The 26,770-nt window shown below is 30.1% G+C and overlaps 1 protein-coding gene across 1 annotated transcript; it reads left to right on the top strand.

Moving 5' to 3' along the window:
* Window positions 1-864: 864 nt before the first annotated feature.
* LOC129957473 (uncharacterized) lies at window positions 865-26,314 on the top strand. The gene is made up of 5 exons (XM_056069798.1): window positions 865-990; window positions 4,911-5,046; window positions 11,817-11,956; window positions 14,246-14,357; window positions 20,182-26,314. Exons 1-5 carry the CDS (start codon window positions 942-944, stop codon window positions 20,387-20,389), a joined length of 645 nt encoding a protein of 214 aa, XP_055925773.1. The 5' UTR covers window positions 865-941; the 3' UTR covers window positions 20,390-26,314.
* Window positions 26,315-26,770: the final 456 nt, after the last annotated feature.

Raw genomic sequence — 26,770 nt, 5'->3', positions numbered from 1 at the left:
GGCAGCGCCAGCAACTTAAACAACTGATTTCATCAATTTGACAAGTGCATCGCTTTTCAAGCACAGTCTATTAATCATAATGCTCTGTGCCTATTAGCAATCTGAATTTAACTTTCTTTCTTTGTTTTTCTGACTAGATGCATTTTATCAAAACTAGCAGATCGAATACCACAGGTGGCTAGTATTAATAAATATAATGTAGTGATGCCAAACAACTTTGATAAACTATATCTTATCAGAGCAAAAACATAACAAAAGTGTAGTTACAATAATAAAAATCGCTAATAAAACAAATATTAATAACTTATGGAGAAAATTAGCTATCGTAGGTTTTTAGAAATCAACTAGCTCTATTGATACACCAATTTTAATGAAAAACATATTCTAAAAGATGATAAAGATTTTACATTATAAAAATATTTAGCGTATTGTAACATTTTATATAAAATTAGTGAATATTGCATTGAAAATTCTTGAAAGGATTTATTCTCGAGTAGCGCTACGTCAACAAGTTGATGATAAGCAGAAGTTAGGGCAAATAATGGCTTTGTAATGCTAAAAAAAATGTAGAAAAATCAGAAGGCCATTAAGAATTGTAACTCGTAATGATTGAATGAATGTTCCAAAATGGCATGGAGCAGCTTGTGACAACAAAATGATGAGCAAGATATCCGCCACATTATTGCATCACACGGGAGTATTGAAGATTTTTTTTTTTTTTTTTTTTTCACTGATGTTTTGCATCTCACTTGTCTGCTTTTTGATACAATCTGGGTTCTAGAGAAAGGAAGAAGCGCAGATGCAGAGATAACCGAGAAGTCTGCTTCCGGAAAGGATATGCATCCCGGAAGAGAAGTGCAAGGAGGATCGGATCCTGCATTCATTCTTCAACACTTAAATAAATAACACCTGGAAAATATATAAAGAATAAGTATTCAAAAATGTTTCAGATAAAGCAATGTCTTACTACTTTTATTTTGATCATTTCTGGTAAGTAAATCTAAAATCTTAATTACATCCTGATCTTTTTTACCGCCGTTTCTGGAATTAAAATATTTTTACATTTAATTTTAGCAAAATTATATGCTATGACAAATGATTAGTAGAGATACATAAGATATTTTGAATGTAAAGAAAATGTTTTCTTATAAAATAATTAAATACTATTAATAAATACTATCAATATAACTTTCACCGCTTTTTTCTTATTTAGACTTTAGACGAACGAAGACTTAAGACTTTTTTTTTTAGACTTTAACGAAGCTTTGAATATTTTTAGGAAAATCCATAATTTCTTTATTTTGAACCAGTCAGTTTTGGGAAAATTCCGGTTGCCAATTGGCTTTCTTCGATGGAGTAGGCAGGGGCGGCGCCAGAGGTTTGCCAACGAAGAGCAAGACAAATCCTATCGGAAAGCGAGCACAATTTCTCTCATTTGCCTTCAAAATAACTCATAATAATTAATTTTTATATTTAATTGAAGTAAATTAAATATTATTTAGCGTCTTTTTTATTCAGATACTTACCCTTTCTTTCACTGTTAAAAATGTACAAAGATATTTTTAAAAATTTTTTCTCAGTTTCTTTTATTGAACATCAAAGTAGTTGCCTACCTAACATAATTTTTCTAAGAATTTCAACGTTATTCGCATTCATTGCAACGTATTTACACGTATTCATTTTTGAGTTATCTTTGTGACAGACAGACGGGCATATTCCAGAAATGTGCTTTTCAAACTCGGGGAGGTGTAAAACGTGGAGATTCGTCAAAATCTCGATATCGAATTTTTTGACGATAACAATACTTTCTCTATTCTACGTATACGAGAAAGTAAAAATCAACCCATTTTATTAAACAACAATTAGATCTTGAATATGAACTCCCCTATCTCCATTTTCAGGCACGTGGTCTTGTAGTTAAACACTTTTTTCCCTCGAAGCTATTGCAAGCTAATATTTTCCCCAAAAAATGAGTTTTATCCTCTCAGTTGCACGCATTGTTTTTTCTTAACTCCTTTGTATTCAATAATAAGTTTGAATCGAGCATCGAATCACTAAATTTTTAATTTTTAATCTGTATTAAGTGAAAATATTAAATAATTTAAAATGAAAAAAAAAATCACTTGAAAACGCATCATTACTTCAAATGCCTTTATATTATTCTTGGGATTAAAATAAAATTAATTGTCTCAAATAAGATGTTCCATCTAATTAGAAGGTTAAGTAAATTCGTATATCAAGGGGTTATTGTTTGATATATGAATATTCCATGAATAACTATTTTAATCATAATTTTACTTTCTTTATTAATCTTTATTATTTTAAAATATTTATTCAAAGTCTATTAAAAATTTAGAAGCACCTGAAATTATATTATTATTTGCCGTGAATAATAATTAAAAGATAAAAAAATAGATACATTCCGCGATTGCATAGTCATAATATTAAATGCAGAGTTTTGAAGAATTTAAGTAGTAATTTATTTAATAAATTTAGTGAATACTTTGATAAACTCTTTGAGTATATCTAAAAAGCTACCATAAAAATATTTTTTTTGTCTTCAATTGCAATCGATAATATTTCTTTAGCGTAATAACTGTAGCCTGATAAATTAGAGTGCAAAAGAAAATAGATATTTTGCTGTTAAATAAACTTATTTTACAATTTGCTAACTCCATTGATTTATAATGAATTCACATAATTTGGCTACAGCAAAGAAACTCTTCTTAGCATGTATAAGCCGAAGAGTGTCAAAAGAAAAGAGCGTTTTATTAAATTCAGTATAACCATTAACTAGATTTTAGTCAGACCATTCTCATAGTGAAAAGAATAAAATAAATTTTCTAATTCATTACTCAGAAAGTAACAATTAGATGAAAAAAATGACGATCACTTTTAGAATTATTATTCATTGAATTCTGAATGAGGAAAAACAACTCTATCGCCCTATTCATGGATAATATAAAAACTATATTTCCCTAATAACTCTGCTTGCAGGTAATCGAAATACTCGATGAGAACTATTTTTTTCTCCTAACCTATGATAACATCTTAGCCGTAAGAAAAAGATTGGTCTGCAAAAATGCGACGTCTTATTCACATCTCAGCTTATTGATTATTATGTTAAATATAGCGCAAATTATAAGATGAATGAATGACATTTAATCAGATGTCTGAAAATCTGCGAACTTAACATGGTCGGTATCCATCGCATTGAGTTCTTAGTCAACCGATCAAAAATTGTTGGCAAAATGCGATATATTATTCACCTGTTACTTTATCGGTTGTCATCGGCAAAACATAGTACAAATTATAAACTGAATGAACGATATTTGAATCAGATGTCTAAAAATCTGCGGACTTCCATCGCATTTACTTCATAGTTTCGGCAGTCCAGAAATTGTCAGCAGAATGCAATATTTTATCACCTTATCCAATATACAGCCAAAAGTAATGCTAATTATAAGCTTGATGAATGATATTTAAATCAAAAGTCTAAAAATCTGCTGGTTTAACTTCTTCGACATCCATTGCATTGCGTTCATAGTCGGCCGATCAAAAATTGTCCTCAAAATGCGACATCTCATTGACCTGTCACCCTGAACTGATCATATTCCAAATATAATCAAATTGCATTAACCGTCACTCTAATATTTCGATAAAAATTATCATCCAATTATAATGATAATAATATATACAATTTTTATATTATTATTATTATAATTGGGTTATATTATAATGATAATAATAATATAATTTTTTAAAATTATCATTTTTGATTAAGTTAACCTGCAAAAAATGTTTTGGAGATCGAAAGATTTTCAGATGAGGGGGAAACATTGCTTTTCTAAAAATTAATGATTACTCAATGTAATAGTTAAGTGATAATTCCAAACCAGTTAAAACCGGAATTTTATTTAAAAAAAATTCTGACCTCGAGAAAAAAATTTGGGGCTCGATCGATTGTGAGATGAACTATTGTTATTTTTTAAAATATCGGCGCATGCGTAATCCTATAGCGTGACTTTTATCAAACCGGCTTAAACTGATTAATGACTTAAATTAATTAAGGCAAACAATGGCTTAAAAAATAATAATGTTCACACATGATAACTTGAAACTCGCGATAGCAGTTTTTAAGTATATTATTTATAGTAACAAAAAATCAATAATATTAACAAGTTTCATCCAAAGTAATTATATTTTCCCCATGATGTATGTTAACAATGGTAGTTTGCATAGATATATATAATTAGATTTAATTTCATAAATTTCAGTGCTGATGATTTAGGTCTCCCAGCGAATTAGAAATCCATAAATATTCAAGCAAAGATAGCTAAGAGGGTGAATTATGAAAATATTCTGCTGAGTATGTCGTAGTGTGGAGCACACTCTGCTGGTTTGACACTTTTCTCCAATTGTTTATGAGAGACAGAGTTCTAACCAAGGATTACATAAACATTTTGGGTATTAAGTCAATTCTGCCATATTGCATTTCCCATCTCATCCGCATTTACGTATAATAATGTCACCACTGCACCAGAACTGTTTGGTAGTAGTTTAATCAGCATGAATCTGAATTCCAACATCTATCCTAACCACCGCAAAGCCCAGATTTGAGCCATTTAGAGGACTTTTGGGAAATGTTAGCATGGTCCTTCCAACAACAATCTTTCATGTCTTCAAGTTTAGAAGTTTTTAAACGTTCCTCCAACTCTTGATATTTATTCCTTGGTCCCAAATGCATTCCTCTGTCTTGCAGGAAAGATGCCCAAAATGTATAGGGTTGAAAGAGGGCCAATAAATTATCGAATTGAAGTTTTTGATTGATTGGTCCGTATCTGTAGCATGCAATTGCACCTGGGACTTTAAAATGGCAGTTTTGAATTGTACTCTTCATTCGTTTTCAGTTGTCCAGTGGATCAAAGCTGAAAAATCATGCAACAAAGGAAATTTGGAAGAATGCCTTGCAAAGATTCAAGACTATTTTGAAGATGATTATCATTTTGCTAAGAAGACGGAATCCGAAATCGATGAATTTTGCCAGTAAGTTTTTTTTTTTATAAATATATCTAGATGTAGTGTTTGCAGTTTGCCAAATAGTACGGTCTTACATATTTAAAATGCATTGGGCCTACTATCAGACGACGTTGTTGACTTAGTGTAGAGAGTAACCACTCTAATCGTAGCCTTGTAGCTAATTTCTGAATCATTAGAAATCAGTTAGAAAGATATCCTAAAGAATGAAAGTCCTGATCAAAGAAATGGTGCTTTATATTGTTTTACTGTTAAAAATAAAAAAAAGTATCTCAAATTTTTATGTAGTCCAAAGATGGTATTAATCGGATTTAGTAAAATGTACTTCAGTCCCAAACATTTTAAGCAAAAAATTAGATTCTAATATAAGAAGACGTTAACAAAATTTGAATTTCATCATCATTAGTTTTTTAATTAAAATTTTAATTTTATCATTTTATCCAATCAACAGCAGCCTTGTCACTATGTAATGGTAGGAAGATCTCTCTTGAGGCAGCATTAAAATGGTGAAATTAATATATATATATATATATATATATATATATATATATATATATATATATTCAGTTATTAGTTTTTAATAATTAATAACAATTTTTAAACTTAGTATGAATAAAAAAAATGAATAAAATAAAATAAAAAAAGTTAGTAAAAAAAGATCGAAAATAGAAATTTGCGTGAAATTTGATTTCTAAAAAATTTGGGCAAAATGGTCAACTAAAAGGTATAACGGTCTAGAATGTTACATTTTTTTTGCTCGAATGAGATAATTTTAGTATTAAAAATTCATCATTATGGCCATTATTTAAGAAAAAAAAAGTAGGTTTTATCAATGTGCTGCTATCATGCTGACAAATACTGTAACTAAAAGATTAAGTAAACTTCTACAAACGCAAAAAGACAAACAAACTGTAATATTCGGTACATGTCTATATAAAAAATGAAATGAATAAAAAAACATGATATTTTCTTGAAAAATAAATGCAAGAAGAAAAAGGCTTTGTGAAATTTTAAAACCTCTTCATTGTTAATTCAACCTCTATATTATGTAAAGCAAACATGATAGGAATTCTAATTTGGGTCCAACGGTTTATTTTTAAACTGCTAATAATAGGTATAAGTATTTAGTAAAAAAAATAGTCTAAATAAAAAAATTGAATAGTGTTTCAGGTAGTTTGATTCAATAAATGTTTTGATGAATTACAAACAGTAGTAAATTTTTAAAATACTATCATTTTACACACACAAAATATGTTTAACTCTTTTGTGACTAAAATTTGAATATTACTACTATATAAAAACACGAGATTTTAGATCACTCCGTTTATCGTCTCTTAGGGTACGTGCCAATCAACACACAGAGTTTCATCTTAATTGGTTGACTTAACGGAGTAAAATTACTGATTGTTCTAAAGAAACGATATTCAAAACTTCATAAATTGGACAGTTTTGATCGCAGAAGATTGAAAGCTTTTTTATTTAATATTTAGAATGTTCGGATCATTTTGCTGAATATGATTCATAGGACCGTAAGATTGTATAAAATTGAGATTTCATAATTTATATTATTAGTGCGTTTATTGACTGAAACTTAAAATTAGTATTTTATTTACTCCCTTTTCTCAACGAAAATATAGTTTTTAGATGATAAAAACATTAATGATAATTTCTGAAAATATGGCTAAAAATTTCAAAATTCAGCTTAATTTTTAATTAATAAGATTTCCATTAAAATTTTTAAAAAATTAGTTTCGAGACACAAATTTCTAGCGTGCGTCCCAACTGTATATATGCCAAAGTTGGTAACTCTAGTTCAAATTGTTTAGCTTGTAAAGTACTAACACACATTCATTTTTATTAGTAGTAGATTTGTACAGAAATGACCTTTAGAATTGTAGTTACCACATTTGGTACAGGTATTTCTTGAATGACAAAAACATATTCTTAAGAACAATTTTTTCAAAATTTTAATTAAAATAAAATAACAATTAAAATTTAAATAAGATTTTTTTTATGTTTTTTTCAACATTTTTTTGAAATTGTTATTGCACATAAATGATTTTTAAATCACCTTAAAAGTCAAAAGATTGTCTTTTATAAATTCATTTTAACTATAGTTGAAATTTAATATCTACTAACTTTCTTTGGTAAACAAGTTATTTATCCGGAAATATTGGCTATATTTAATTTCAGTTAAATCTTTTAGATATAACTGTATGTCCATGATTCCGTAAAATTGTCATCTATATAAGCCATGTTATTTTAGATATCTTACATACGTTCTTTTCATTGCACATAAGAGCTTTTCTATTGGAGATACTATGTACAATTTTCTATCTTCTAAATTTTACGGTACTGTTACTTCACTTTTTTATTCATCCAGAAAAGTGCATGGATAAAACGCTTCCTATTTCATTCACAACAATAAAAACGTTGTTGTGAAACATAATTACAATTATGTTTAAAAGTTAATTAAATCTAGACTAAAAAAATTACAAAGACTAAATTGGTATCAGTGAAAAGATTTTTTTTTTAAATTTTTATTTTGAAACGATGTAAATTATTTCTTTTTGTGTGGCAGTATTTTCGAAAGTTATTGTGAAAAATCATCTAAATCCCTTTTATTTTTTTAATTACAGTTATAACTAAAATTTTATTTAAAAACACCACCCCTAGGTGCTCTTTTTCACCCTCTGAAGCGCATCAGGGCCAAATTTGAAAGTATATCTATTTATCTCTAGGTCAAATGGCCTTGCCTATAGAAGCCAACACACAGACAGACTGACACACATACGCAACATAAATTTTTAATGTTAGTAAAGATTTTTATTCATTTAAAAATATTTTAATTTCATTTAACAGTAATAATTTTCATGGTTATAAAAAATACTTAAACCGTTTTGCTATAAATAATTCAACCTATAATTTTTTTTCACTGTTGAAGATGAAATATGAAGACATGGCTTATTTTTCCATAGTGAATAAGTTCCTATTTAAAGCGCACTTTTAATGCACTTTTTAAAATTTTGTTGCACTTACAATCAAAATTTTACTTCACAAGTAAGGAATGAAGAACTTTTTTTAGAATGTGTTGATTTTTAAAAATTGTGGTTCTTTTTTGTAATATAATCGGGTGTAAAAGTATTTTACAGTTTACGTCACTTGAAACTGTTTTCTTATTATATTAAACCGAATTTTATATTGAATCAGAGGAATTTTTATTAAATAATCATCTGTGGCATTGCCTAAATTATATATATATTATAAAAACTTCTATAATACCATTAGACATCATTGCTGAACGATTCTATTTTCATTACATAAATTTTTAGAATGCATTTTGGTTAGAGAAAACATTTTTTTTGGTATTATGTGAGGTTTAATCATTTCCATGTCAAACTGAAGATGAAATTTTAGGGGGCATGACAAAAATCAAGGGAATGCATAGAACAAAACATTTAATTAAACATTATAAGGTCTATTAACGCAATAACCAGCCGATTGCCATAGACGGTAAATAAAAATTTTAAGATATGAAATTAAACATAGTGATATTTTGTTTTTTACATAAATGCATTTATAGTTTAAAAAGAACTAATTAATATTGCCATTATTAATCGCTTCATAATAAATATAAATGTAAATAAAACATGAAAATTATAATAATAAAGGAAGAAGTGTATATTCGTATTTATGTGCCTCTGTGATGTTAGCTCTCTACAGGGCCGATTATAACTACAGCTACCAAAATTTTCACTTATATAGATTGGAGAGAGGGAATGACCACCTCTGAGAGATTCTTTTGAAATTTTGGTTAAAACTTTAATTAAATTCAAGGAATATTAAGCGATAATTTTAAAAAAATATTTCAGCATAAAAAAAGTTTTACATCATCTTAAAATTTAAAAAAATTATCTTTTTGTTGATACGATTGTTTTGCCAAATAATTTTTTCTATGCAGTATAAGTTTTTAAATAAATTTTTAGAATTATTTTAAAGTTATTTTACAACACTATATTTTATGGTTGAAATGAAATTCAGGTCATTTTCATTGTACACCTTGGCTCTTTTCCCATTGTTGATGATGAAAAATTAAAGTCTTATTTTTCCGTAATTAGTGGATTTGTATTTAAGGTTTGCTTTTAACATACTTTTTGAAATTTGTTGTAAGAATTAAGATTTGATTTCGCCAGCAAATAATAATGAAATTTCTATAAAATGCATCCATTTTACAATCCTGCAATTCTTTAATGTAAAGTCAATGCATGCATATAAATGTATTATCCTTCTAATCACTTGCAAATCGCTATCTTATTTTAGTGCACTGTATTTTCACCGAGCAAGGAAAATATTCTTTAGTACACACAAAACTTCAATGTTGAATGGTTCTGCTTTCTGTTTTCACCTTTTAAATAAAAGTATTTAGTTTCACCAAGAAAGTTTTTCTATTAGCTAAAATTTAAATACTCACGTTTTCCAAATTAAAATTCATATTTTAATTGAAAAGATAGATTAGAGAGAAGCACTTTATAATTAGCGGGGTAATGAAAAGTTAAAAAAAATATTCTATGAAATTTGAAGTTTAAAAATACATTTCTGAGGAAGCCACCAAAAGCAATCTATACGAAATACTTTGAAAATTTGTGCAACCATAAATCCCGGCGAACTGGCCGGTCTCCATAGGCGGCCAGTTAAAAATAAAGAAAGCGATTTCACCATTTAATACTATTTTAGGGAGATGTTTCCCTTCATTTTTTTTCTTCTGAACTGTTTAATCGGAATTCTCTTATCTTAGGACTTTTAATTGGTATTTAGAAAGATTTTTTAAAAATCTTTTACGTGTTTGTTACGCATTCTGCTGGGACTTTACAAATTGTTTCTTAGTGTTTTGAAATTAGAAAAAAATGCCTAAAAGATGTGATACTTAGAAAACAGCACAATGATAAAATTAAATATTAACCTTCAGAGCTATTAGAAAAGTTTTACACCTAATGTCATATTAGCGAAAGAGGGAAAAGTTTTTTTTAAAAAAAGGAGGAATCTTTACTTACGAAACGAAAAAGTTGTATTTTGAAATGGAGAGAGAGAGAGAGATTGAAAGTCTATATTATATATAATATCCATTCTAAAAGTTTCTTCAATCGAATTATAAATTCTTTAAAAATAAATACAATCTCTCTAATTATAAGATGTGTTCTCCACCCATTTCGGAGCGTGAAATGAAAAAAAAGTAGCTAAACCCGCAAGTAAAAAGAACGTGGACGCGGTAGCAGCGATTACCAAGACAGGTTGAGTTTGGTATCACCAATATTGTGGATCTACATCAAATTTTGGAGCCAATCATGGGAAATGAAAACATCATTTTGTTTGAAAACCATGCACCATAATGTGTTAGAGAATCGAGGGGAGATGAACTCTTCTGATCTTAGAACTAAAGGAATGATTTTAGATGGGTCTCTCCATGACTGACTTGAGATACATCGAAGGAACATTTGTTTTCGTACGCAATTGCTAAGTGGTGGCAAAACCAGGGGTTGCGGAAATAAATATTTTATGTATTTCCCAAAGTATTCACATGGACTTTGGTTTTGTAGCTTATGCACACTTTGTTTCCTGAAGAGCTTCGTATATAAAAATGAATGTAACCGCTCACTCATCAGGTTCAACAAAATGACGGTTTGGATCCGGTTAAATGTTGTCACTGCTGTCTCCCGATATCTTCCTTCCTACCGTGTGAAATTTACGCGGTACTCTGATTCAGAAAGTTTACGCTGATGGAAATATGAACACAAAATGTTTGCTGAAAAAAAGAAGTGACAAAGACAAATGAAGTTATGAGATTTTTTCCCTCAAAATGATGAAATTCATTTTTTTTTTGTCATTTCAACAAAAATTTGCTTGCTACTATACGGATGAATAAGTACTTAGTAATATTGTGAAGAAATTCGAATTTGCATTTTGGAATACGATTGAATGAAAGCAAAATTTGACATAGAATTTTAGTAACTAGAAATAGCATTTATCTGTGTCATTTGGGTTTCGAGCTTTCATGTTTATATGCATGCAAATGTATAAATCGAGAGACTGTGAACTCGTCGAAGGGTTTGGTTTAAGATTTAATACAGAATTATATTTTAGATATTTTATTTGTGTACCAAACTTTATTCATCTACATCTTTACATTTAGTCGTTATTGAATTCGCTCGCATTCGGGAAGAGAAATTTCCTATGAATGGATTTCTTTCAAAATTTGATAGAGACCTATAAATTGGTTTAAATTCCTCGCACTAAGTTTTATACGCCTATTTTAAGGTATTTTTTGGTTTTTATGATCATTGATGGTGAGATAAATAGATCAATTGGTCAGATTTCATAATTGTGTGTTTTTTTAAAAAACTCTTTTATATGGAGATCCGTCAAAATTTTGAAATCGAATTTTTTTGCTGATTACAATACTTTATATATCCGCTACGAAAGAGTAAAAACTATCACAATAGTTTCTCTAAATATGCTTAATCGATGTTTAAATTACATCCTCACAAAGTTTCAATACTTATTTTATATTAATTACATTTATTTAATGACTTATTTCTCTCTTTTTTTTATTACTTTGTTTATGACTATACCAACAACAGAAACAACAACAACAACAAAAAAACCGTTTCTGATATTTTAATGGTATGTTGTATTACCAGTAATATATTCCCCGATTTACAATTTTTTAAAAGGTTATTTAACTATCTGATTTTCAATTTAGTACATATTTTGTTTTAAAACAGGAAACTCCAGGAAGATAGCGAATGCCTGAATATTGCAACCGAAGTTTGTAAGAAGACTTATCCGTTGATTTCAGCTCTCACCGTCACTCTTTACAATCAAGTGAACCAACTGTGCAGTCCGGGCACGCATCACAAAGAAAGTAAGTAGTGCACGATTTGTTTTCACATCTTGGGTCAGTTGGGTCAGTGGCGGACTTGGCTGTGAAAGCATTAGTTGCAAAGAAACAATAGAACTCCTCCCAAATCTACTTTGCTATTATTCTATCTTTATAAAGGATAGATAGAATTTTCAAAGATACATAAATGATTGAAATCTTTAATATTTGACCACTAGTGGGAGAAAACTCATTAATCGCTAAATTTTCAAAATGTACCCCGATTCATTTGAGACTTTCAAAAGTTGATTCAAAACTTTAAATAAATCTACGTCTAATACTAAATTGGATTTTTTTGCAGCACTTTTTAATATTTGTGCAGAAGATAGACTTCTAAGATTTGTATTTGGCCCCAGTTCAGAAAGGTTCACTCTATTGTAATATTAATTTTTAATAATTAGATCTGGAGAATTTTGGAGCCTGTATATACATTCCGGGGATATACACATCCCGGGGACCCATATTAAGCATAAGAGGTTCATTTGCAGTCAGACAAACTGGCAACCTAGCCAGGTCATTCCTGCAATCGAATACCTGTATTCTTGTATAATAACATCTCGCTCCAGCTCAGAATGCTCGAATTGTGAAAATATTGTCTATTTTCAGTAAAACTGTCCTACGACATCATCTGAGTCTGATGACAGAGTTCCTAATGTCGATTCTGAAATTTGAGACAATAAAAGCTACTAATTAAAACTACTACTCTACTAATCAAAAGCATATTTTCAAAATATATTTCTATTAATGTATTAAACAATAAATTTTATTTTTAATTTAATCATTTTTCTTTTTTATCTCGTTATTTATAATTCAATATTAAAAATATCACGAGACTGTCAAACCTATTTTTTTCTTCAAATTCATCTTTAGGTGGCGCCACACCATCATCATGGAATCAACACAACAACAATATTCAATAACAAATGAGAAATAGTTTCATTAAGCACATACTTATTAACGAATTATTATGAATTTTACTCTAAACAGAGAACTATTGAATGAATATTTTATATTCCTTCTGAACAACGAGCGGAAATGAACGATGAACGTCTCGCTCCTCTATTGACTGGCTAGCATATTCTGTTTGCAATAGAGACAAAAAGAAGAACATAATAAAATCTCCCTTACCCAAAAGTTTCTTAAAGTCTCACATTGAATTTAAGATAATTCTAAGAAAATATTATTTAGAGGAATGACAAAGTAAATGATTAGAAATGTTACTACAATTCCTTTCTTCTTTTAAAGTGTTCTATTCATTAAAATAGTATGAATTGTAAAACAAAATAGAGAGAGAGAGAAAATTTTAGAGTATAAATAATAATTAATAAGCAGAAAAAGAGTAGGAAAGATATAAATTCATTCTTGTATTAATTGATGAATTGTCATTTCTGGAATCAGTTTGTGTATTTTTTTAAACACTTGAACGAAGTATTTTTCATATACACTCATAATCCGCTCAACCAGCCCTTCCCATAACAAGTGATTTGCATAAAGGGAAAAACATAATAATAATAATAATAATAAGATTCTTCTAACGAGCGATATCTCGCATAACAAGTAACGAGATGACTCGTGATGTCACATGCTGGATTGGTCTGTATCTTGGGTATTTGTCAATATTGAACACTTGTTTGAAGAGAATCCTTATATCTGCATGGAAGAAGCTTTGATTGTATAGCGTTGCCGAACGCTACTGCAAAGTGTTTATGCAAATGCCTATGAAGACTTAATCTACGAATTCAATACTAATTAAAACTACTACTATACGAATTAAAAGCATATTTTCGAAATATATTTCTATTAATGTATTAAACAATAAACTTTATTTTTAATTTAATCATTAATTAGTCCTTAGCCAAGATTATGGAGATGGGTTAGATTTGGACAGCAAAGAACATTGGTGAGCTGGAAGTAGAATATAGCCTGAACTAGCAAAGAGCTTCATTGTGTATTACACCAAAAAGTTTCGGACGATGTTTGGCCGCCATGAAAAGAGGGAATAACAGTCTCAGCAGAGCAACAATCTGTCAGTGAAATAAAGAAAATACTGAAAGCTAGTGAATTTATTGAATCATTTGTTGAGAAGCATCACCCTGATAAGTAACTATATACGCTACAAATTAATTTAATGATACTGCTCTTTTAGCTTCACCAAATTTTGAAGAGTTGTCAAAGAAATTCTCTTATGAAAAAGCATGCCTTATAAATAATTTCATTTATCATTTAATTTTAAAGTACAGTTTTTATTTATATTCTTTCTTATTTTCTTTTCAGCTTACATGAAGATGCTTCCCTGCATCGACAAGCATTCCGAAGACTTTAAAGAGTGCTCTGGAAAGCATCTTGAGAAAAAATTCGACGATGAGAAGTTGCAATCTGTTTGCATGTAAGTGGAAAAAGCATCGCATTTCTCTTTGACCATTCGGCTTTGTTGGAATTAAAAATGTTAGGCTACTTGTGGGTAAAGCAGCCCCCCCCCCCAAAAAAACTGAAATAATTTAATAAATATTTTTTGTAGAATTGATGATTTCTGAGTTAACTGGCTCAAGATGGTATCTTTGCTAATGGTCATTTTACTGAAAGACGATGTCCATGCTAGTAGGCCGTTACTGATATTACATAGTGATTAGAGATTTCTTAAACTTTTCGCTTTGAAGATATTTTGGTATGAGCTTTCTATTCTGAATTCGGGCCAGATGGAAAGAAAATCAGCTGAGTCGGCATACCTGTCTCCAAATTTGCTCATCACAACTGTAGAGAATACTCAAATCTTAATTTTGTTGGATTAGGGACACTATGTCCAAATACACTGAGAATGTTTAGTGGAATCGGCTCACGAACCTACAATTCTTCGGTCTCGAAACCTAGTCTGAAAACGATAGAAGGCATTATTACAAAAATCGTCTGGTATGTATACCGTTAAAGAAGTCCAAAAGGCTGGATAATGGAAAACGACGCTTTATTTTACGAATATTTCAGAAAAATGGAGCATCAACTTGCATTTTAAACTCAACTCCAGAGAGAGATTGAATCGATTTAACCTCTGAAATTATGTACGCTTTCCGATAGGATATGATATCACATAAAATTTTCCGAAGAGTCTTCAGATCTCTGTTTAAAATAGAGATCGGGCCATGATTCTTGCATTTTTCTTAGCCATCATTTTTTGTCGCAAAAGTCCTTAAATGGTCACAAAGGTTGGCGGTCATTGAATCATCTATTCAACATCAAGAATCTTTGTAAATCAGTTTTCCTTACAATGTGACTAACATGGCAGAGCTACAGTTTAACAGATTCGTAATAATATCCAACCAATTTTTTTTTTCGATTTATTTCTAACTTTGTACATATTGTCGGTTTTCAATATGGGTAAATTAATATACCTTGAAAATAACTGATACGAAATCTGTTAAAATCCACCAGAAGAAGAATTTTTGAATAACATAATTTTTTATCTATGCGTTCCATCACAAGGAAATATAAGAAAGATATTCATGTGTCTCATTTATCAAGTTCTTGCATTTATTTAATAAGTTGAACTTAATTTCCTGTTCTTATTTAATACAGTTAGGACTATACATGATCACAGTAGAGATAGTTTAGTTTTGTCATGTTTGAAAGCAACATAAGGTCTACTTTAGGACTAATCGCGAAATTATGAACCTCTGTCAGATGACAAGAACGACAACTGCCGTAGCAACCCTTTTTGAAATTTTCGTACCACTTTAACAGGAGGGTTCGGTTCATGATATCATATTTAACGTGCATCAAGACAAAGTATTCAAAGCAACTTTAAAGGAATTGGGTACTGACTTTCTAACATTCCGGTCTCGAAACCGACACCTTGCCACTAAGGCTCCACAAGAATGATGAAGGGATTTTTTCGCCTTGAAGCATTTTTATTTTCATCCAAAAAATAATTTTAGTGGGTAAATGTACTTTTAAAATTATAAAGATTCGTTTATGCAATTATTTTATCAGTTATTTATGTAAAAGTATAACAAACTTTTCAGAACGAAGTTTATAATTTCTAACCTTTGTCTTGAAGTTTGCGTCGTAAATGCATCACACCGTAATTAAAATTGCAATGCAATTCATCGATAAGTTTTTGATGCTGTGGAACGAGTACATAATATTTATTAGAAATATTATATAATTTCACAAAACTCATTTACATTCAAACATATTTTCAATCCATTTTTTTTTCTTTTCTCCAATTTATTCGCTTAACATCACCGATATTTACTTAAAAATTCTAACAAAACATCGCAGCCATCATCAGATTTAATTAAATAATGTTATTCGTACACAATACCGCTAATTTATATAAAATATAGTGAAATGAAAAGTTTCTGTTTTGTAGTTGGGATAACGACACCTATTAATAGTTTATTTTCTTTAATAAAAAGCGAATAAATATATTCCATCATAAAATCAGAAATAATTTCAAACGATGCTTCAAACTGTATATATAAAAAAAAGGATTAGCAGCTAGTGGAGAATTCAGTTAAAAACATGATTTGAAAACCCTATGAAGGACTATTTACAATATTTGCAAAATAAAAGTCTCTACAAGAACAGCAAAGTGTCATTGGTAATTGCGATTTTATAGATTGATGAACGATGAGAATTCACTGTGGTTTTTTTTTTTTTTTTTCAAAAACATTGACTATCCATTTGCATTCCTAGGTTTTTTTTTTTTTTTTTTTAATTTGCCACTTAATAAATTCAATTTATGTAATGAACAATAACTTTGTGAAAGTGAGGCAGGAAAGGAAATATTACATTTTTTAGACAGAAATATCAAAAAGAACAATTTTCAACTTATCAGGTATTCTAAGCCTTTACTTGAATTTGAATCCTTCCATCTTAACATGTCATCGCAAACCGTACATATTGAATTCCTATTTTATAATTATTTCATGCTGCTATGAATAAATTCGTATATCTGAGGGTGTTTTGTTATTATTATGTTACTTTCTACACATGTATAATATCATACTGGGGAAATGACTCTTCCATTTGGCAATAAAGATGGAATGAAAACGACATTTTAAAAAAATTACATACGATATTATCTTGGTGTACAAAATGAACGGATAATTTAAGAAAAACTCCTAATAATCTGAAAGCAGCAACCAGAAAATTGTTCATAAAATTTAGCGTTCAACAATTATTTAGCTTATTTTGATATATTAATAATTTGACGTTTGTATAGGCCATAGAAGATTAAAATAATTTGTATTAACCATCAGTGATTTTCGTGAGATGGTATGTTCATCTTTCGCTATCACACTTTTAAATGATGTCATGCTATTATTGGACTCTATATAAGAGCAGTTCGCTTCTTTTGAAATGATGTCATGCTATTATTGGACTCTATATAAGAGCAGTTCGCTTCTTTTGAAAGTCTTTGTAAACATGCATATAAACAGTCAATTAAAAAAAATTGGAAGTCGAGAATTGTTTCATTTGATTTGTTTCAAAATCGTGCGGAGATAGTTTTCTAATCGATTTTAAGCTAGAATATTGAAATCTAGTGCATTTGCGTGCTTTCATCAAACATTCTTTACTTTCATATTTTCAAAAAATTATTAATTAATCTTTAATTTTATTCAATTTTCGTTCCATACGAGTAATGACACTTGGGAGAAAAAAAAAGGGAATTACAAGATCTCAAAGTATCTATAATAATAAATTACAAAACGAAGACCGAAAAGAAGAAATGATTTTAAAAAAATCTAATTGTTAATACATTAATACGAGCGTTTTTAAACTTATAATTTTGAATTTTAAATTCTTACTTTTTAAAATTAAATTTAACAAAATGATTATTAATTCTATACATACAGATAAAGCGTTATAAACAGGTACTGTTAATATTAGTGTTTTTTTCTATCGCACATTTTTTTTGGCAATTGAAATTATGAAATTTGACATTGTTTTGCCTAGATTTTTTTTTAATATTTCGATTGACACATGTAATATTTTTAGTTTTGATTTTGGGTTATATCTTTCTACAAATTTGATTTAATTTGTTGAAAGTGATATATTTACTGAAACTATATATAAAGTTTTTATCAAATTTCTTATCTAGACGATCTCCAAGGCTTGAAATATGATTTATTTGTTAGCAGGGAACTTTAAATAGCATTTTCATTTATTGAAGATTAAAATTTATTAATTTAAAAGTTTAAACCTTTTTGTAACTCCAACAATAAAATGTAAATATTCAATAAAAAAAAACATTGAATTATTTAGCTTTAAAAGTTTTAATGAGCCAGAAAGTTAACAGAAAGGAACTAATCATACATTTGTAGCCAAATGCGAGTTGTAAAATGCCAGTATTCTGCTTTGACGGTTACAAGTACTGACCTATAATATATGATTATGGTACCTTTTCTTTCGGCTGCATATAGTAAATATTTTCGAGAATTTAAATTTAGGGTATATGTTTTGAAAATTTATGTTTGTAAAATGAAATATTTGATTTTAATTTATTACCTCTTCTAAATCTAATCTATTGTCGGACTACTAATTTAAAATACACACGTTTTAAATTTTTCCTTTTCTATTTCGTAATACTATGAATATAGATTATTGTTTTCCTGCATAACTTCATCGTTAGAAAGAGAAATCCACAGCGATTCTTAATGGTTGTAGAAGCGATGATTTTGCAGCCCATTTGGTAATTTCATAAGAAAAAGGAATGTTTTGAAAAGTGCAGGAATTATGGCCATATTGTTGTTAAGAACTGATATCTATAAATTGTTCTGAAAGATTCTATACGAAGATTACACTCTACTGGGATACTATATAACACAAGAAGCTCATATGAGGATTAGTTCTTTCAGTGAAGTATTGGTCGCATTATGATATGGCGATAGCGAGAGCTATTACTATATAACACAAAAAGCTCATATGAGGATTAGTTCTTTCTGTGAAGTATTGGTCGCATTATGATATGGCGATAGCGAGAGCTATTACTATATAACACAAGGAACTTATATGAGGATTAGTTCTTTCTGTGAAGTATTGATCGCATTATGATATGGCGATAGCGAGAGCTATTAATTGTGCTGTGATTTATCTAGCGACTAGTTTTCTGCTTGTGTATTATCAGTATCTATAAACGCTGTTCTGTGTTCATATCTTGTCTGTGTTTTTTCAACATTTACTCAGTTTTTCCTTTTTTTTTCAAATAAAACGTCATTTCTTATTATTTAGCATAGTGAAATCTTTTCGCTGTATATCCACTGGACGATTTTCTTAACATTGTTTACAAGGAATAGAAATTATAAATACAGTACACTTCCGAGTATCCGGTTCGTGATTATTCGGCTTGGTTACTATCCGACCTAGTTTTTCTTTTGTCGCAATTAAATGAAAAAGGCAAGGCTTGCATTGGCAACATTGCCAAGGCATTGGAAGCGGCCATCTGCTTCTATCCTCCTTCATGTCGTGTGGAAAATACAAGTTGTGACAGGAAAAGAGCAGCATTCTGCTCGTTGTTCATTCTTTCGTCAATGTGTAACGGACCTCAAATGTTGCTGCTGTTTCTGATTGCAACTGCACAATACGTACAGGATTAGTAAATTGTTCTTGGGAACGATTTTTAAAGTGTTTTTTAAGTGAAGATTTTAAAATATGTGATAACCGAACAAAAGTTGTCGTGAGTATGGAGGAGAAATTACGCGCTATATAGCGACTAGACTCTGTCGTAACAGCAAAAACGACAACTGCTTCTATGATTCACCGGACCGCGTTTGCATTCAGCTTGGCTTGAAATAAATGGAGGGTTTCGTCCTCAATAAGAAGTAAGAAATTACGTATTATGACATTGAGTTTTGATATAAAAAATTTGTCTTCTGGTATTGGTGGGAAAAGAAAAGAGCTCATAGAATTCCGGCCTATCCGGCTTTTTTGTTATCCGGCCTACTCTTCGGCCACATTAGGCCGGATACTCGGGAATGTACTGTATTCTTTTAGAGAACCTTTAAGTAGCTCTTATAAAAGAATTATAAATCTTAAAGAATATAAAATATCTGTGAATAGTATTTTATTCATAGCTGCAATATCTGCAAATAATGTTCAACAGTAAGTAGAGTATCTTCAAATTACGCCTAATCAGTCAGCACGATTATGTAAATGAGGCTTTATTCATAGAATCAGTAGCCATAAATGACGCTTTTACAAATTTATTCTTCCAGGGACATGCATTCAATGATTTGTGTTGCTGACAAGAGCCGAAAGTACTGCGACGAAGTGGGAAACACCTTGGCGAAGCGTCTCGAATTTGGCGTCAAAGACCAATATGAGGAGGTGTGCAGTGGAAGTACGCGCCTCTTCGACCACTTCTGGGTTCTCACACCTGCGGTTCTTGTGGCACTTTTGCTACGAAACAAGATGAAGCTCTAATCGCACAGATCACATCTATCATGGACATAACCTTGGAAATGTGATTTCCGCCACTTTACTCCTCAACCTTGTTACCCAATATTATAAAATCAGTACAAAAATACAGCTCTAATTAAGAATAACTAAAAGGAAATGGCATAATAATTGCTCCAAATGTTCGATAATATGGTATAAATTTCGAAATGGTTTTCATTCAAATTTATAATATACATTTATAAGTAAATGCAATTTCATTCAAATACAGTAAATTTACTAAAGACACACATCAACATAATCAAAAATATAAATTAATTTTATTTGCACCTTTTCTACCACTTTTTGAGAAAACATTTAAATTCCTTCGCTTTTGTCTAATTGATTGGCATCCATCCTATTCATCTTACAACAATTTCAGTTAATTTCTAAGATTCAAATTCTCTCTTTGCATTGCCACTCATCTTTACATCCATTGAGTTCATTTCACGAATACTGTATGTGTTATTTTATTTTATACAAAAAAAAAAAATGTCTTTAAAATTGGAAACTTTATCGGACGCAAATGTTTGCTTACTATAGCATGTTACTGACGCATCTAAACAAAGTTACTCGATTATCAAATTAATTATTTCATCCATATATCTGTAATGCATTTTTAAAATTCATACCATCTTTTCAAAGAGTGCTAGTGAATTTATGTCGGATCTCTTTCCTCCGCAGAAGTTAAAGAGCCCGCGAGAAGTCTCTGTAATTTATTTAGAATAAAGAGACCCCCAAAACATCATTCCCAGGAAAAATGTACTAACACGATTAAAGGTAACAATAGATAAACATTCTAAAAATTTTACTTTTTTCATTGTATTGAAAAACAAGCTTTCATTTTTCTTTTTCAAGTGTTGTTTCATCATTCAAACAAGCATAAGTTATCTTTAATAGATATGTTATCCCCCCCCTTTCTTGACCTGAAAACTATGTACCCTGGCCAAGACCCCCCAAAAATCAAATTTTTACTTTCAGCATTACTTTCACAAGAGCGTTTTATGTTTCAGTACCATAGCGACCGAAACTAAGATTCGTTCATTCTTTTACTATCTCGTACAAGAAGGAAAAGTTAAAATTTTCAGTTCTGAGATTTTTAAGTCAAACTCTTGAGTCCCCACTTCAAGAGTTTGATAAAAACAACTTTTGAACTAAACGCTGTTATTTATCTGGACTTGCTTCATGTTCGTACAGATGAAATTTTAGAAACATTTTAATGTGCTTGAGTTTTGAAATTTTGTATACCTGCTTGTGCACACTAAATATTAATATAATGTTTTAATATTCTCAGAAGTTCATTATTAATTAATCATTAATTAAATTAAATCTCGCTTTCTCACCACTGATGCCACAATGTTGTGCGTTTAGAAAAATGTATTATTTAAAAGAGGACTTAAACAATTTAAAAAACAAATTTCTGCGATGTAATGCATTATTGAAAAAATATTTTAAAAATTACTTTTAAATTTATTGAAATTACGTCTAACGATCTGAGAACACAATAAATCAGGAAGGTATAAGGCAAAGATAGTCTTTTGAAATTTGTTATGTGAATTTTTCACCAAAATTATAGATCTTTATTACATATTTAGGGTATTTATCTTTTAGAGGTTTATTCTTTCGTTTGAATACCCTCATTCAATTACCAAAATGAAATTTGATGCATGACTTCATTACTAGAAATGCGAATCTATATAAAATGTAAACGATATAAGAAATCCATCAAAAGGTTGTCTGTCTGTTTAGAGTATTGTTATGGAAATCCATCGGTGGGTGTATACCGTTAAAGAAGTCCAAAATGCTGGTTAATGGGAAATGATGCTTTATTCCAAAGAATTCTAGGAACTAGGAGTAACCTAGTAACAGAAACACAGCTAAGATTTATAGAAAGAACAACAAAGACAGTAAATAGAAGATGAACCCCTAAATAGAAAACGATATCAAGCAGTTAAAAACGTCACTCTGCGAAGGCTTTATAGGATTTCTCGTGTGATCTCATCTTTTTACATAATCTCCCAAGAAGGCGCGACATTATATTAAATTTTCCAAAAGGATTTCCAGTTGTCGGTTTCTAATAGACATAGAGCCGTAATTCTTGTATTTTCCAAAACCACTCTGTTGACATAATCGCCAAGGTTGCGAAGACCGAAGATGATTCATCTGACATCCATTCGGCATGGATTAAGAATGCCTGTGAATCTCTCTTTCCAGCGATTATTCAGGGAAACTGTATTGCAGATTCTAACAATATATATGAACGTGATAACTCAACAAACTAGATGGGTGAAGTTTATATCTGTATTTATAGGTCATGAGTTTTACGACCATCTCTTATATATATGTTTTGTCTTTTGACTAAATCCATTAAAAGAAAAATTGTACACTTACTTGTCTTTTAGTCGGTATTTGAATCAAAAACTCAAAACACAACGGGTTAATTTAATAAAATGTAAAGTTTTTTCAGTAAAATGCATATCCTTATTAAATATTTTATCCATTTGGTCAATGGCAAGAATTATTATAAGATAAAATGTTAGATTAATATTACTGGGTTAAACATCAAACTCGTTCTATTGCGCCATGAAGAGCACAAAAAAAAAGCCACATTGCAAATGTTCAATTCAAAGAAATTATGCAATTATTTTGATTTTTGAGTTTAGATACTTGGCCTCCTTAGCTATACATAAAGTAGATTTCAGCCAAAAAAAAAAAAAAAAAAAAAAAAAAAAAAAAAAAATCCTAATTCACATTAATTATGCAATCACACTGAAATTAACAATTTATAATCAGAAAATAAAGCAAAAAGAAAATGTCCATTTTCACATTATGAAAAGTTTTAAGTGATTTTAAATGTGAGAAAATATTTTTCAAAACAAAATGTATCAAATGAAATAAAAACCGCTATTGAGGTTTTGTTGGAGATCAATTTAAAAAAGTATATAATATCAAATTACGGGTAATTGAAGAATCTAATTTAGATGTAACTAGCAGTACCCGCACAGCGTTGCCCGTGGCATAACATCTAAGAGGAAAAATTAGCTTTAGACTTAAGTCTAGCCTCCACACGATATCACAGGGGAATGTCATGCGGGATCAAAAAGATATTTAGAAATCCTCAAAAATAACTACAAAACAATTTTTTATAGCACATATTCAGAAATATTTAGGGCTAAGCTTTGATATATAGTCATTTGGCGCCTTGCGAGATAGGCAATTTTTCGGTGGTACTTTGTTTGGGGTTACATGACCGCCATTTTTATATGCTACTGTATTTCGATCTTTCCTGTTCATTTCCCTTGATTTTTTCCTGCCGCACATACTTCTACTTATTTTCCTTATTTTCGATGAAATTTTTTTTGCATGCATTTCATTTTACTGCATTTATTGACTTTTTTTTCTATACTTCTGTTAATTTGTTGCAGCATTCCTTCGAACCTTTAGATTGGAAACGCTATTGCTGCCGTTCGCGCCACATTCAACCATTTCGCTAAAATTTGACGAGAAACTTTTTGGGTGAAAATGATTGCATATAATGCTGTTCCATATTTAGACTGTTAAAATGATTTCAATTTTCCCTTGTAAACAACACATGCTTTTTGATTCATCTTTCCATTTTAAAGCTGGACTAAGCTTTAATACACAATCATTTTACACCTTGCGAAGTTGGCAATTTTTTGGTGTCACTTTTGCTACCGTTACCGTATTGCTGCCGTTTCGCCGCATCCGGCCATTTCGCTAAAATTTGGCTATGAATTATTTTTTGGCGAAAATGACTGTATATCAAAGCTGTTCTTAAAGCTGAACAATATGAACACTGTTCCTATTGAAACCGAGGCATCATTTCTGTAATCCATACATGTATTGAAATTCAGAGCGGTGCACTCCTTTTTGAACCAAATATCAGGAACGTTTGTTCTTTCACTTCTCCTGTGTTTCAAATTTAAATGTCTTTCTCTGTCAGCAGACAGGCGAGATTCATTCTGTCGCTGAAATTCAATTACAGCGCGATTTAAAGAGAGACGGTTACTTCGCTCAGCAGAAGAACTCTCCTTTGAAGAAAGTGTGGGGTAAAAGTGAATTATAGTGTGCCCCCTGCTGCGCCAACAATGCCAAGTCGCCAATAAAGATGGAGGAAAAAATAAACAAGTATTTCCGCGGAACAGTTATGGTTACCATTTCCCGCCATATAATTAGGACTTTTAACTGATAAGTATATATTTTTTTTCCATACTGCCCGGTGCCTTCTACAGATGCCGAAGGCATCGGGCAGAATTTTTTAACTTAAAAAAACATCCTACGGCTTCGCTAGCAGCGGGAGTGGGAACCTAGTAACTTCGCTAGCACATTGAACATAAGGACTGTGTTTATAACAGAAACAGTACATGACCAAAACTAAAGAAGAAAGGAGAAAGAAGCAATCGGAACAATACAAAAAAGCAATACAAACAAAACAGCATTATTATATATATATATATATATATATATATATATATATATTTAACTCCTCCCCCTTCGAAATACTCCCGACATAATAAATTATGAAGGAACCAACAGTTAGAACACCAAAAGAATTACCAGAACTGCGAAGAATTCCATTGCAGCTGTCTTTTAAAGTGAGAATTCAGACAATTTAAGCACATACTGACGATTAAAAATTGCATAAGAATAAATATTTTCTGTTCGTATTCACATTAAAAAAAAGAAAGAAGAAAATAACTTTTAATTATGAGCTTAACTTTTTTTATTTAATAAACTTTTAATTATAATAAAGAACAAAATTAAAATTTTTAATCTATATTTTTTAATATTTTTAATTTAACATTTTTCATAATATAGTTATAGTTTATGTACAACTTAACCATTGCAAAAAGTAGTAAACAAAACAGCACTAGGGTTGCGAGAAGAGCGTTCCGATGGCTTGCAATATTGGCGACAAATTCGGGGGCACACTATTCTTCATTTTATCCAAGTGTGGATATTCTTTCTCTGATATTCGCTAACCTAACGTTTCTTTCCTCTACATTTTCATTATCACGCAACAAACGAAGCGTTTGGGCATTTAATGTGCTCCGGCCAAAGTTGAATTTCCTTCTTTTGGGGATAATGAGATTTGATTCGCTGTTCAAAATCAGACGTAAATAAAGAAATGTATCGCATATGAATACCACAGCTCTTGCTATTTGCACATGCGAAGTTTGAGATTTCCGCTCACACGCGAATTAGTGCAAAGCACAGATACTACTGCTTTACGCATGCGCGAATCGTAGTAGGAAAATAATTAAAATCGCAATTATAAAACTCCTTTTTTATTTTGATATAACTTCAATCTTCTAAAACCTTTCCTAATAAATGCCCTACAAAATGGTACAAATATCTCCAAAATTAGTTAAGTATTTCTCGAGGTTTTAGAGTTTCCACATACAGACGCTTTCAGAAGACTTCATTTTATACTATGTATAGATGTAATCGATGTATTGAGAAATTAAATTTTGCTATCCTTCTTTAAAAATTTTTGTTGTCCTTTTTGGCACTTTGATTAGCTTGAGAAAGATAGATATTTAAATTCACCCTCCCCCTTCCAAGTAAAAATTAAAAGAGAATTGAGCTATTTTATATCACAGTGAATCTTCTATAGACAAATTTAGAAGTATTGAATTCTATGTAACTCTTCTTTATCTAGACTTTCTTCTCCAAAAGTTATTTTGGAAATGAAATCTGCATTTAAAGATTTTTTTAATGTATGAGACCTGAGAATTTTTCAATTAATGGGCATAGTACGTTAATGAATCCAAATAGAACCTTGCACCCAAAGAATGTCGCATGTTCCTAGGAATTTGCCGTATCATATCTTGCGATATCATGCTTGCTTCGTATGTACACTAACTTATTAAAATGGAATTTTCGGAGTGACTTCATCTGTGTTATTTATTTTATCATTTATTTATTTTTTCAGAATCAATATTTAAATACTGTTTAAATTTTATATTAAATATTTGTTGTTTGATTTGCATTTTTCGAGTGGAAATAATCTTTTTTTCTAAGGGTTTATGTTCTATAAATTAATGAAATAAAACTCTCAAAGGAATAAATATTATCTTTCAGCAAACTATAATGCACCTCGGAGATTTTTCTTAGATAATCATTTAGTTGACGAAGGTATATATTATTCTATTCATTTTTTAAAGACAATTTCGAAAAACTTCCCACATGTGATATGCAGTTCCTCAAATACATCTTATTGCTCGTAATTTATAAATGCTAGATTCAATAAAAATATGCCTTTCCATTTAGGAGCAGGACTTCTTTAAAATGGGCAACTACATTATTCACATAAAGAGCCATCTACATATTTATATTTGCAGAAAA

The sequence above is a fragment of the Argiope bruennichi genome, chromosome 2 (assembly GCF_947563725.1).
Source record: "Argiope bruennichi chromosome 2, qqArgBrue1.1, whole genome shotgun sequence".
Taxonomy (NCBI): domain Eukaryota; kingdom Metazoa; phylum Arthropoda; class Arachnida; order Araneae; family Araneidae; genus Argiope; species Argiope bruennichi.
This window is presented reverse-complemented; position numbering and strand designations above follow the sequence as displayed.

Coding starts and splice junctions, on each gene's coding strand:
- LOC129957473 (XM_056069798.1), top strand. CDS start 942: ATGTTTCAGATAAAGCAATGTCTTACTACTTTTATTTTGATCATTTCT. Junction 991..4,910: donor TTTTATTTTGATCATTTCTG/GTAAGTAAATCT, acceptor ATTCGTTTTCAG/TTGTCCAGTGGATCAAAGCT. Junction 14,358..20,181: donor AAGTTGCAATCTGTTTGCAT/GTAAGTGGAAAA, acceptor TTATTCTTCCAG/GGACATGCATTCAATGATTT.